Source organism: Garra rufa, chromosome 4 (genome assembly GCF_049309525.1).
Source record: "Garra rufa chromosome 4, GarRuf1.0, whole genome shotgun sequence".
In the NCBI taxonomy this organism is placed as follows: Eukaryota; Metazoa; Chordata; class Actinopteri; order Cypriniformes; family Cyprinidae; genus Garra; species Garra rufa.
In genome coordinates, this window is record NC_133364.1 from 15,030,119 (window position 1) to 15,045,473 (window position 15,355).

The following is a 15,355-nucleotide window of genomic DNA, read 5'->3' on the forward strand; positions in this document are numbered from 1 at the left end:
ATTAATGACAGAATTTTGCAAATGTGAGAATGGTTGCAGCTTGCAAATAAATATTGCATTGCAATTTTAAATCTTAAATAAATCAAATAAATAAAAATATATAGAATTAATTATAGAAATAATACAAAAAAATTACAAACATTTTACAAAAAAATATTAAAGGTAATTGTTTAGCATATGAGGGCCAACTCAAAGGTTAAATTGACTGTTAAATCGAATGTGTCAATATAACATTTTACTACTTTTCATACCCAATCATACAGAAATCATGAACTCTAATTAAAAATAACTGACTTTGGGTCAGTTTGAGTTTGCAAGCAAGCAGTGTGAATGAGGGTTAAAGGGATAGTTCACCAAAAATGAAAATTCTGTCATTAATTGCTCACCCTCGTGTCGTTCCAAACCCGTAAGACCTTAGTTCATCTTCAGAACACAAATTAAGATCTTTTTGATGAAATCTGAGAGCTTTCTGACCCTGCATAGACAGCAATGCAACTGACACTATGAGAATACTTCTTGTGTGCAAAGAATACAAAAAGAAAAACAAAAAACAATGCTATTTTAACACTTTCTTCTCTTTCGTGTAGCGTGAATAATTAATGACAGAATTTTCATTTTTGGGTGAACTATTCCTTTAACATTCTGGAGGCAATTGTGTTTGTATAAGTTTTGCAGTAAATAAGCGTCAAATTATTATGAACAAATATCAATAACAGAGCGAAACTACAACTAAAATGGTTGCAAATGTGCAAATAAACAAGCTAATTTATATTTCGTGACAATTTGTACAAATAAATAAAAAAATGAATTACAAAATTACAAATATTTTACAAAAAATATTATTGGTAAGGTCCAACTGTAAGGTTAAATGGACTGTAAGGGAAACTTTGTTTGGATAATGTGTTAGAACCACATGAACAACATTTTTCATTCCCAATCATACAGAAATCGTGTAGTCTAATTAAAAATAACTGACTTTTGGTCAGTTTGAGTTTGCAAGCTAGCAGTGTGAAGAAAGTTAAAGGGATAGCTTAACTAAAAATGAAAATTCTGTCATTAAATTACTCACCCTCATGTCGTTCAAAAGATATTTTTTTATGAAACATTCAATGCGCGTCAAAGATTGACACAGAAGAGAAGAAATTGTTTTATAAAGTCTTTTTTTTTCTTTGGGCACAAAAAGTATTCTCACAGCTTTATAACATTATGGTTAAACCACTAAAGTCACATGGACTATTTAAACGATGTCCTTACTACCATTCCGGGCCATGAATGTGTCAGTTACCTTGCTGTCTAGAGAGTCAGAAAGCTAATATCTGAATTTGTGTTCCCAATATGAATGAAGGTCATACAAGTTTGGAACAACATGAGGGTGAGTAATTAATGACAAAATTTTCATTTTTGGGTGAACTACCCCTTTACAGAAAGGACCCAGAGGACCCTAGAAACACACTAAAAACCACTCAGACTGCAAGAGCAACCCATTGGAATTGGTCCAGAGAGTTTTGCCCTGGCAAGCAGCTCTCATATTTTCTTCAGAAAAGGTAAAAATCAAGTTAATTAGTACACATGTTTCCCATGACATACGTTTTACTGGTCGCAAAAGGCTGAAGGTTGACACATCAGGAGCCTGAACTTCACACTTAATGAGCTCTGTTCTCCTCTCCTCCGTTCCATATGCCATGATTTAAATATAGGACGCTCATTGGAAGCTGTCAAATCGTAATGCCTCTAGGTTTTACAGTTTCAAAACATGCGCCCATAACGCAAAAAGCACCTCCATCACCACCTCCTCTTCCTGGCACTAAATCCAGCTGTCAAGCAAACGTAAAAGGATTGATGAAGGCTGTTCAAAGTGAAAGCGGTTGAGATCAGGATAGACGTGTGCCAGCAGAATGAATAAGAGCCAGATGCGGCGAACGCAGCATCTCTCACCACTGGAAAAAAATAAAAAAAAACTGACAGATTTCTTTTGAAACTCCAGCCGGGCGAAAGAGCTTGAAGCTCCGTGGACTTTTAGGAAACCATGATAGCTCCTCCGGTGTGTGAATGAAACAAGAAAAAGGTGTGATGCTCATCCAGCGGCACAGCAGCAGCAGTTGTCCCTGCTGTCGAATCCTAGGATTGTGTAAAAGCACATATTACTGAAGTAGTCAGTGTTCAGTTGCCTGAACAACAAGTCCATTTATTGGTCTTAAAACATTTCTTAGGGGGGCAAAATATCATGAATGGCAAAATGTCTTACTAGTTTTATTAATTCAATGTTTATGTGACCCTGGACCACAAAATATGTCAAAAGGGTCAATTTTTCAAAATTGAGATTTATACACTATCTGAAAGCTGAATAAATTCCATTGATGGATGGTTTGAAATCTGAGGGTATAAAAAAAAAATTAAATATTGAGAAAATTGCTTTTAAAAATGAAGTCCTTAGCAATGCATATTACTAATCAAAAATTAAGTTTTGATATATTTATGGTAGGAAATTTACAAAATGTCTTCATGGAACATAATCCTTACTTAATACCCAAAAGATTTTTGCCAAAAAAGAAAATTATTGTTGGCTATTGCTACAAATATACCTGTGCTACTTATGACTGGTTTTGTGTTCCAGGGTCACATATATGTAATAATATATTTATATAATACATATATTTTTTGTATTATGTTTTTGAATGTTTGACTATGTTTTTGTCTAACCAATGCTGCAATTATTTGATTAAAAATACAGCAAACATAGCAAATATTGTTAGAATTCTAAATTTTAATTTATTTTAAAATATAATTTATTTCTTTGATGACAAAGTAGATTTTTTTAGCAGCAATTACTCCAGTCTTTAGTGTTACATGATCCTTCAGAAATCATTCTAATATGTTGATTTGATGCTCAATAAACATTGTTCAATGGTAAAATGCAATGCTATAAACAGTTGAATATAATATTTGATTTATATAAAGTTTTGTAACATTATCAGTTAACCAATGTCACTTTTGATCCATTTAATGCATCCTTGCAGAATAAAAGTATTAAATTCTTTCCTTAAAAAAATGTTATGGACCCTAACAGTTTAAATTCTATGCATTTGAGTTAACTTTAGTCTATTTGTGACCCTGGAGCACAAAACCAGTCTTAAATCGCACGGGTATATTTGTATTGTATGGTTCAAAATGATTGATTTTTCTTTTGTGCCAAAAATCATTAGGATATCAAGTAAAAATCATGTTCCATGAAGATATTTTGTAAATTTCCTACCATAAATAAATCAAAATTACATTTTTGATTAGTAAGAACTTCATTTGGACAAATTTAAAGGTGATTTTCTCTTTTTTGACTGTTTTGCACCCTCAGATTCCACATTTTCAAATAGTATCTTGGCCAAATTTATTCTATCCTAACAAACCATAAATCAATGACAAAAGCTTTTTTAGTCAGCTTTCAGATGATGTAACTTTCAAATTTAAAAAAATAGACCCTTATGACTGGTTTTGTGGTCCAGGATCACATTTATTTATGTATCTTTTAGTTCATGCCGGTAGCAGGATATTCATTTCGTTTCATAGCTGTTTTGCCGTGCAGTTTCTGTCTCTCGGTAGGTGTGTGTTTTGTCTTTCTATCTGGTGTGAATCAGAGCTTATCAGCTGGTTCCCTTAATGCAGCTCTAGAAACTGAGCTCTAAATTGTTTTTCAGTTAGGAAGCAGGTGGCCTGAGCCACTGAGCTCCATGCAAAAGGGTTACAGTGTACCCAATGACTGCTGAAGAATGGAAATGGAAAAATGTCCCTTATCAGAGTCAGGGAGCGATTAGCATACCAATTACTACAGTAGGTACGGCGTGACACTGCTGCCACAACCAGACACACAAACCTGGAACATAAGCTCACAGACGGAAACATATGAGCACACAAACTCCCACTCAAGCCCAAATATACAATCTACAAAACAGGCAGACATTTTTTCGTGACCGGTATATAAAATATAGCCAGATCTTTCTGCCCACCTTGTGTCCCCTGAAAGCAGTACAGTTGTGAGTGGCAGTGTGGTTGGCTCCACTCATTACCATACATGCAACTAAAATATAATTGGCACAGCTCAGAGAACACCTGCAGAGGTGAAGCTTGGCATGTTTATTCCAGTTGGAGAAAAAAATATGGAATACATTAATTTAATCAACCTGTCAGTAGTATCCCACCTTTCAGTTTGGCAAGAATCATCTAATTAATATTGTTTTTAGGCACAATTTCTGTCTCTGTGAAGGAAAATGAAGAAGAAACCAATACCTTGGGCCTCTTTTTCATTTTCTGACTGAATGCCTGCAAATGTGTAACAGAGATATAAAACCGACAGGCCATGGCACCATAAATGCCACGACCAAGACAAATGCGGCACACGGCTAAGGCCAGGAACACTAGACGATCTCAAATGAGATGACAATTCATCAACAACAAGCTGCAATGGACCCTGGTGAGAGGAAAAAAAGATGAAGCTATGTAACTCTTAAAAATAGATTCCAAAAGGGAAGAAGAACCATAGAAGAAGCATTTTTGATTCCCCAAAGAACCTTTCAGTGAAGAGTTTCATTAAGAACCTTTTATGGAATGGAAAGATTCCATTTAAGTTAAAGAGATAGTTCACCCAAAAATGAAAATTTGATGTTAATCTGCTTACCCCCAGGGCATCCAAGATGTAAGTGACTTTGTTTCTTCAGTAGAACACAAATGAAGATTTTTAACTCAAACCGTTGCAGTCTGTCAGTCAGATAATGGCAGTCAATGGGACCCATGGCTTTGAGTCAAAAAAAACAAATCAAACAAAACCAAATTAAATCCTGTGGCTCGTGATGATACATTGAGGTCTTAACACATGAAACAATCAGTCTATGCAAGAAACTGAACAGTATTTATATAATTTTTTACCTCTGATTTAGCACAATGTCTAACTGTCCTGAGCATGTTCACAACAGCCAGCACTTGACGCATTGTGCTCACGATTGTTGCAACCGATTAAAAACTAAAAGATTAGTTTGCTTGCGCAAACTCATCTGGGAGTGTTGACTTTTCACCGACTTCCAAATTTTGAGCCTGATCGACTGAAATTATGGTTGCTTGCTCTTCATCACGCGCCGGCTATTGTGAACGCACTTAGAACAGTTGGACATTGCGCTGGATCAGAGGTAAAAATTATATAAATTCTGTCCAGTTTCTTGCACAGACTGATTGTTTTGCATGTTAAGACCTCAATGTATCGTCACGAGCCGCAAGGTTTAATTTGGTTTTGTCTGTTTATGTCTTTTAGACTCTCAAAGCAGTGGGCCCCATTGACTGCCATTATCTGACTGACAGACTGCAATGGTTTGAGTTAAAAATCTTTGTTTGTGTTCTACTGAAGAAACAAAGTCACCTATATCTTGGATGCCCTGGGGGTAAGCAGATAAACATCAAACTTTCATTTTTGGGTGAACTATCCCTTTAAAGCTTCTTCATGGAACCCCAGATCTCATATAAAGAACCTTTATTTTAAAAACTGAATGTTAGTAATATCACATTGATTTCGGCAATCTCTGATTCTGATTGGTCAAAATATGTCCATTTATGTGATTATGTGGTAAGTAGTCATGCACATTCAGCCTGTCATTATCTTTCAAGGCAATTCAAGAACCCTCTGATTATCTTTTACTTCAATATCAATGCTTATTACTGTTGGCTTTTGATGTTGCAAAACATTGACTAATATGAGCAGACAAAGCCACATTATGACATCTCTGATGCAATGAAGATTACCTATTGCTTTAACCTTTTGTAGCCAGGAACCATCAGTCTACAGAAACCTTGACAGTAGTGTCCATTAGCTGACATCATCTGTCTTGAATAAGTTATTCATCATATGTGCTTTCATTTCACCTATAACAGACGACTCGCTGACTCATCATGAGTCAAATGGCTCTACCTAAGTGTCTAACAACATACTGTACACGCAAACACAGTCCAAATGAAAGGCTACATTCACACCGTAAGCAAAAATGGCTGTTTTTTTTGTGAGGTATTTTACATGACCTTTTAAAAGAGCCTCAAATAATACACAAGTCTTTGTGTATTATTTAAAAAAATACACATAAAAAAGCCTATTTTGGAATACTCAACATGATGAAATGTCATAATGTGTAACCCTGGAGTACAAAACCTGTCTTAAGTAGCACAGGTATATTTATAGCAATAGCCAAAAATACATTGTATAGGTTAAAATGATCAATTTGTCTTTTATGCCAAAAATCATTTGGATATTAAGGAATGATCATGTTCCATGAATATATTTTGTCACTTTCCAACTGTAAATATATCAAAACTTAATTTTTGATTAGTAATACGCATTAGAACTTCATTTGAACATCTTTAAAGGCGATTTTCTCAATACTTTGAATTTTTGTGCACCCTCAGCTTCCATATTTTCAAATAGTTGTATCTCGGCTAAATATTGTCCTATCCTTACAGCTTTCAGATAATGTATAAACCTCAGTTTTAAAAAAAAAAGACCCTTATGACTGGTTTTGTGGTCCAAGGTCACATATAAAAGGACAAAAATTAGATATTATGCTTTATATTGTCCACTTCCAAAGACTCCAAGGAAGACTACATATATATATATTTTTTATTACTAAACGTTGGATTATCAAAACAATTCTTAAAAACATGCTTCTTAGGACTGTAAACAGAGCATAACGAAATGCATCAGACTGCAGGGGGCTTGAGATGAATTTTAAAAATAAACAAATGCTAATTGCGAAAAACAGCAAGAAGAGACACAGGCATTAAATCATAATACCAGTAAATCTATATCTCAGAATTAACTTTTTAACCTGTGAAAATCCCATTTCTCTCCACATTGGAAGGTGTATCAAATTTGAACTGAAAACGTCAAATTCGCTGTGATTTCCATGGTTCACATTGTCAACAGATCTGTGTCATGTCTAAAAAATAAATAAATAAAAAAGACAAATTTGGGACACATTCAACCATGCTGTAGATGCATTAAACCCCAGGAGGCAACCCCATAGGGGGAACTATATGACTGATGCACAACAGCATCATGGAAAATCAGACATGGACACCTGCTGCCCCAAGTTTACACCAGAGACCTGTATAAGACCAGAAACCAGTACCAGTTGCCCATAGATGAAAGGGATCTTCGTTCTGGCTGCACAGCCAACTGGGTATTTACACATCTTATTGAGGTCAAGTGTTTTCCCCTGAGGGAGGACAACTTGCAGTATTTATGACAACTCCACCATTTCGCATCTCTTATGCAATGCCAACTTGGCTAACTCACACAAACCACTACTAGTCAAGGGGAAAACATACAAAAATAATTCATTGGCGTAGCAATCATCTCATAGAAAACACTGAACATTTGGGGAAACAAAAAAATAGCCTTCAGTCAAAGAAACCCACCAGTCAAAATGCAACATGACACGCAACTCATCACGATTTAGTTCCCACTAGAGATGCTTAAAAACAAACCCAGCCTGTGTTTCACACCAGGATCAGGAGTACTTCTCATCCAAGAGACAAACACAATTCCCAAACCACAGCACGAAGCAGTGTGCCTTCAGGTAAATAATTAACAGGGGAGAAGCTGTCAGGCAAACACAAACAGAAAAAAAGAAATCAGCATTGTTCCTCTTACAAGTGCACTAAGCAGACCACCAAAACTACGGCACTCCACTGATAAATATTAATGAATGGGGGGCGGGCGAGCGATACTTCAGTGCGTCTTTTTGCCCCGGGCTTCATGCGAGAACATTTCAAAACAAAGGCGCGAGGTTTGCATGACCATAGCTGGTTCATTCCGCTGTGCTCCATCAGGTCCGGTGACCCCGCTCTGCGTCTAAATGCCCTGCGTAAACGTCCGAATATCATAGCAGAACGCGCTCGCGTACCGGGGAGGGCTGCATATAAGATATAGCGAGGAACAAAAACAACCGAGACCGTACCTTTGTTCACTCTCCGCAGTATCTGGCATCGGCATTTGAACGAGACGGCTATCATACTAGCTCAGCCGAAGTGCTCATCCAAGGGCTCCGATGAAAGCGATTCCTCGCACATACATAGCACAGGCGCCGTGTGTCCCAGCGGAGAAAGGCAGACTCCGTACGCGGTGCAGAGCTTGAATCAGGCACTACGTCCCTGCAGCGCTGAGATCCGTGCTTTATAATGGCAAATCATATTTTTTCCCCCCACATATAAAATCCATTGGAAAGCGCGCAGAGGAAGAACACGCAGAGCGCGGCTGATGCTTCTCATCTGAGACTCGGTCTGATCTGAATGGGCTTTTAAAGTTGCATGCTTGGTGGATTCAGTAGTAGCTGCTACCTGGGAACGGCAGGAGACGAGCCGTCGTTCTATTTGCAAGAAGTGTCAGAAATGAACTTTTCCATTAAGAGAACGGACTTGGTCTTTTGCGAGGGCGTAGTTTCAATTCAATCAATTCATTAACATACATTTGCAATCTGAATAATTAGATTCCTTACAGAGCTGTACAGTTTATAGTCCATTACAAAAGAATTAGCCTCTTTCAGATATTTCCTATGGGTTTTTAGAATAGCTGTTTTGTATTTCATTAAAATAAATCTGACGTAAAACCAAATCCATAGGACGTTCCACAGGAGCCAATGGAAAATCAACACCCCCTGTTGACCTACAAACTGACATAATCATAACAGCTCAATTTTCCTATAAAATGGAACTAACATCAACTGAAAACACACTGTATTTTATATTTTTCCAAAAAGAAAATGTTGCTTGCTATTCAAAAAAACAATTCTGGGGGGTTGCTAGGGTGTTACTATGCCATTTCAAGCACTATTCACCATTAAATAGGTCAATAAAAAAAACAAAAAAAAAACAATTAATACAATTAAAATGTTATAAATAAAATCAGAAAAAAATACTTCCACATTTTGAATTTGGGTGGCATTTGGGTTACAGTCAAACCAAAAATATTCAAAAACTAGATAAAATATTTCTCTTTTTTCATTAGTGGGTGCAGGACCCTAGTTCATTTATGTAAGTGAGGATAGCAAAATAAAGTCAACCATGATATATTGTACCCAACAATTCTTCATACAATGGACAACCAGTAAAACTGATAAAAATTTGGGACCAAAAATTATTCAGACACTTTGACCTGACAATGTGTTTTTTGTTTATCTGCTAATGCGATCTTTTTACACCACAGACTGAACAAAGTGAAGCATTGCTTGGTAATTGGTCAACAAAGTATTGATGGTTGTGTAAATATTGCCATACTAACAAATGTCTGAATTTTTGTTTGATTATAATCCGTTACATACCTTTCTATCAAAGTTATGAGATTATCAAGATGAATTCAGTTCAACTCTGAGTTCTTGTCATATTTTATCAGCATTTTCTAAACTGATGTAATATAAGAAATGTTAAAGGTGTCCAAATACATTTTGGTTTGACTGTATATTGTTATTACATTACGCAACATTTATAATATTTATAAACTTATTATATAACCATGTGGGATAGAGGGATGTTATCATCTGCTGTGCTTTTTTTTCATTTAGATGTTTCTTCAAACTAGAAAAATCAAAGTTAACCTTATATAAGAGCACAATTAAAAGCCTATCAATTCCCCTGACAGGAAGCCAGACTAATTTTCATTAGGAAACTAAAATAACAAAGCACTTCAAAACACAGAAAATGGCTAATTTTTAAATATGCAACAATAAGATTGTTTCCCTCTTTCGAATACACATTTTCGAACTGTTAATTAGCAATTAGTGTCTGTTTATTCACTTCTTACATTTGCATAACGCCAATCACACAATCAAGAGTGATTTTGCAGGCCAGTGCTGCTGTATTCACTGCTGAGCAGCAGTCCTTTTTATAGCACAGATAGCATGCATTTAGGTCAGTGGCGGTATCTCCGTGTATATCAGACATTTGGAGTCACGATAAGCTTAGCGACGAGGGACCACGTATTAAAGGGGTCTGTCTCTGTTTGTGTTTGAAATACGCCTGAATGAGTCTTTAACGTGAATGAAAGTATTAAGGTCATCGCCACCATACTCCATTCCTCCCCTGACGCTCGTAAGAAGCGTCTGAGATAACAGCCGAACTGCGTGTCTGAGATCAAAGGGGTCTAATCTCTCTTTTCAACCCCCCCTCGTTTATTTTTTATTTTTTGTATTTCCTTCATTTTAATTTTGTCAGGCATCCAGGTTGACAGTCCAGCGGAGTGGATCAATGTTCCTGAAGAGAGGGATGAGGTTTTAGTACTAGGATTATGCATACTGATCAGATTACACACATACAGGGATTTGTCTGTCCACTTGGATAAATAATGCTCTGGACTATCACCATGTCAAGATGAGAGATGCAATTTGGCATGCCACGCCTGAGGTTCTCTGTGGGTAGAGCGTGCAATGAGATCTGCACACTGTTGTTTGAAGGAAATGTAGGGAAATCCGCTAGTGCTGGAGTAGATGGAATCATTATGTCAGCTCTGTGCAAATTTTATAGAGCCGTCAGTGAACTGAGGCACTCTCCTACTGTTTAAGACCCACCAGTGCCACATACAGCCATCCCCTTATTTAAAGAACGTGGCCCAAGATGGGTAACAAACTGCGTAAACCACAGTCATTTCCGCCCCGGCCAAAATTAAAAAATTCAGAGGCAAATAAAACTTTAAATCCAGGTTGACTCTATCCCAAAATACTCCGTGCAAGCTCTAATTTATGCATCCCACATGAGAAGCCCACAAGACAAATGTTCCCTGCTTGGGACGTACATTTGCATATAATATTTAATCAACAAGGCATCAGTTCGAAGACGGCACGAAATGGATTGACGAGTGAATTTTAATGCTTTGCCGACATGCAGGACATTAAAAGGGTTGTTAATTTTGAAAATAGCCAATACACTCTTGTCAAACATATAACTATTTACATAAAACAGTTAATAATACACACATACAGTATATAAATATATGTATTTTTTATTAACATTTTAAATAGTTATTACATTTACATATGTAAAAAATTGTTTTTTAAAGAAGTCTCTTCATTTATTTGATCCAAAGTACAGAAAAACTGTAAAAATATTTTACTATTTAAAATATTTTTTTATATATATATTTTAAAAAGCAATTTATTCCTGTGATTAAAGCTACTTTAAATTTTCAGCATCATTACTCCAGTCTTCAGTGTCACCTTAAGAAATTATTGTAATATGCTGATTTGCTGTTCAAGAGAGTTTATCATTATTATTATCAATATTTTAACCAGTTGAATAATTTTTTTTTCAGGATTTTGTAATGAATAGAAAGATCCAAAGATCAGCATTTATCTAAAATAGAAAGCTTTTGTAACATTATACACTATACCATTCAAAAGCTTGGAATCAATATATACAGCATATATAAATTAATAATTTTATTTAGCAAGGATGCTTTAAATTGATCAAAAGTGATGATTAAGACATTTACAATGTTACAAAGATTTTTCTGAAATTTCTATTCAAAAAAATTCAACGTGATAATAATAACAGATGTTTTTGAGCAGCAAATCAGAATATTAGAATGATTTCTGAAGGATCAAGTGACTGGAGTAATGATGCTACAAATTCAGCTTTAAAATCACAGGAATAAATTATATTTTAAAATATATTCAAATAGGTTTTTTTAATAGTAAAAATATATATTTTTTTTTGCTGCACTTTGGATCAAATAAATGCAAGCTTGGTGAGCAAAAGAGACTTCTTTTAAAAACAAAAAAGCTTGCTGTTCAAAAACTTTTGACTGGTAGTTTATATACATATGTGTGTGTGTGTGTGTGTGTGTGTGTGTGTGTGTGTGTGTGTATATATATATATATATATATATATATATATATATACACACACACACACACACACACACACACACACACACACACAATATATATATATATATATATATATATATATATATATATATACACACACACACACACACACACACATTTTTTTTGAGAGAGAGAGAGAAATTTCAAAAACTGAGTTGAGAGTGTGTTTTTCTATCCATGCTCACTGACAAATCAGCCTCCTCAAGGTCCATGATCACTCCCTCAATCTCAATAATAGGGACTACACATGTGTGCAAAACATTCTTAAATAACAGGAATCAAGCCTCTTGTTCGTCTCCCGGGATGGTGCAATCAATTTCCCCCGGATGAGCGTGGCGGCAATGCCAATCAAATCAGTAGGATGCTTTATGTTTTCTCATAACAGCTCTAAAGGTGACAGCTGACATGATTAGGACCCCTTTCCATACGGGTTGCCAAGTTTACATTTGCACACGTGAAGTCAAGTAATTGGTGGGTGCTGTTGTGCACGGATGCATGTAGACTGTCACATCAACATGACATACAGACACAGTGGTCTGTTATTAAACCAAATCATGAAGCTGTGAACTTGCCGGGTTGGGGGTCCTAGCAAATCTAGCCATTAGATGCTGAGAGCGTTTAGGGAAACTACAGTCAGACAGATAGAATATACATGTCAAAATGGTCCACTCAGATGCCCCTTTTGACTTGGTGGTCTTGGGGGATTGAATTCTATAAATGGCTCTCTGAAATAAGAGGAACAAAATCAGAGGAATTGAGCACACAGTTTCATAAAACCATTATTATTAAAAGCAAGGAAATGTCATTCCACTAAAAAATGATATAGCTTAGCTCTCATCACCATGAATGCTGTATATCTTGAGGTTGGGATTAACCAGACCATGAAAAATTGAATCACCGTGTTTTTGACAAGCAAGCTAGAGGCAGGCTGAGAACATTTTCCCCACAAAGAGCAAAAGCACTGAACTATATAAATGAGCTGTATAAAGCCTTCAGCCTATAAAGAGCAGCAGGGACAATGGCGGGAGCTGTCCAACAGCACTGGTGCTGAAATGGCGAGGACAACGGTTTTCCTTTAGGTGCAACATCAGCGGCCTCTAGTGGTGAAATCGGCGAACTATCAATCAAAATGGCTCAAATAGAATTTATACCGCAGTGCTGCGGTTCACCTCAAAGATTCTGTAGGTTCAAACAAATTCAAAGCTGTTACATATATAATTATCACTTTGCAGCCCACACAAACAGCGTACATCCGTTTGCACCTCATCCCACTCGGCTGGACTGAAATCTGGGGCTGTGTGGGCCATCAGAGTAAACACACATCACTGTTGGATTGTGGGAGCAGCTTAAAAATGATGTGTACTTAGTGCCAGGGCACATCGTTCTGCTGGAAGTGTCTATTTAAAACCGAGTAGGGGGATACATGGTGATTCATTTGTATTTGGGGGCTGTAATCTGTGCCAAAATCACTCCTGCAGAGAAATAAGGCACTGACATTTGATACTGAAATTTATTAGAGCGGTTTATACTAATAATAATCTCCTCCTGGCTTGATTTCACACTTTTAAACGAATCTTTCATGTATAACAAAGGTGGTTTTAAACGTTTAAAAATGTCCCTAAATGTATTTAAGATTTTAAGCATCTTTAACAAATACAGTAAAACTTTTGCTCTATTTTAAAATTGGCTTTGAGTAGCATTTTGGGTAGTGTTTGCACTATTACGTATTTAAATCATGTTTGTTTTAATGGTTGGCTAATCAGCATCTAATTAAGTTCTATATTAAGTGACTATAAAGCAGACACACAAACAGGCACATAGCCATGTCTCTCCATCTCTTTTGTTGTTTCACTAGAGAAAGCTCTGTATTGATTCAGCCTAATGGAAGCAAATGGAAGGGTCGGAATGAAACCCTGGCCATTACGTGCAGGGAATGCGTCAGAATCCACATGCAAATGAAGTGCTACTAATGTTGCCTTCAGCATTGCATCTCTAAATGGCAAATAATAATTTAATTTGAGTTAGAGAAGTACTATATGCATTTCTTTTTTGTTATTCAATTTTTAATAATAATAATGTTTATTATTAATATAATAATGTTTAATAATGTTCAATAATATTTATTTTAATATTAGTACTAAGATAATAATGAGCTAGATTACTGAAATAATATTTTAGTTATTAGGCATATATTATTCAGATTTTATTATTATTACTAAAAACAACAATAAAATTGTATTATTATTGTTATTCTTTTTTATTTTATTGTTATTCAAATTTTAATAATAATACAACAACAATAATAATAATAATAATAATAATAATAATAATTATTATTATTATTATATTATTAACATCAGTAAATTCATATTATTATTGTTATTTTTTTTACATTTATTTTGTATTTAATCTTAGTTATTTAGAGATATGTTTTTCAGATATTATTATTTTTACTGTTATTTTTTATTGCATTTTAGTTATTTAGAGATATGTTATTCAGATATTGTTATTATTGTTGTAATGTTTGTGATTGCTTTGTTTTTCATTTAGTTTTTACATTTTTTGTTACTCAATTAATAATAATAATAATAATAATAATAATAATAATAATAATAATAATAATTATAATTAACAACAGTACATTTAGATTATTATTATTATTGTTATCATTATTATTTTTTGCTTTTCATTTTTTACACTTATTTCTCATTTAAGTTTTGTTATTTAGAGATACGTTATTTGGATATTATTATCATTATTATTACTTGTTTTTCTTTTTACATTTCTTTTTGATTTCATTTTAGTTATTTAAAGATATATTATTCAGATATTATTATTGTTATGATTTTTTTTCTTTTTTACATTTCTTTTTTATTTCATTTTAGTTACTTAGAGATATGTTATTCCGATATTATTATTATTGTTATACCTAACAAACATTTTTTGTTTTTCATTTTGTTTTTAATTTTTTTGTTATTCAATTTTTAATAATAATAATAATAATAATAATAATAATAATAATAATATTATTATTATTATTATTATTATTATTATTATTATTTACAACAATAAATTTATATTATTATTATTTTTAGTTTTTACATTTATTTTTTATTTCATTTTACTTATTTAGAGATTTGTTATTCAGATATTATTATTATTATTATTACTACTAACAACAGTAAATTTATATTATTGTTATACTTATTTTGTTTGTTTTTTACATTTTGTTTTTTACATTTTTGTTATTCAATCTTAATGATAATAGTAATAACAATAATACAATAATAATAACAATTACTATTATTATTATTATTATTATCATCAACAACAGCAAATGTATGTGATTATTTTTTGTTTTTCGTTTTTGTTTCAAAATTTCTTATTCAATTTATAATATTCAATTTATAACTTATAATAATAATAAATATTATTATTATTAACAACAATGA

General features: G+C 34.1%; 1 protein-coding gene across 13 annotated transcripts in view; it reads right to left on the reverse strand.

Annotated features, from left to right (window-relative positions):
* LOC141333649 (glutamate receptor-interacting protein 1-like) overlaps window positions 1-15,355 on the reverse strand; it is a 331,685-nt gene that overhangs the window by 140,582 nt on the left and 175,748 nt on the right. Inside the window, exon 1 of one of the 13 annotated variants that reach the window (XM_073838711.1) lies at window positions 7,986-8,404. The exons of the other annotated variants lie outside the window; for them this stretch is intronic. Coding sequence (XP_073694812.1) covers window positions 7,986-8,040 — 55 coding nt within the window. The 5' untranslated portion in view covers window positions 8,041-8,404. Of the gene's footprint in view, window positions 1-7,985; window positions 8,405-15,355 lie in introns of those variants that run through there. 13 annotated transcript variants of the gene reach the window in all.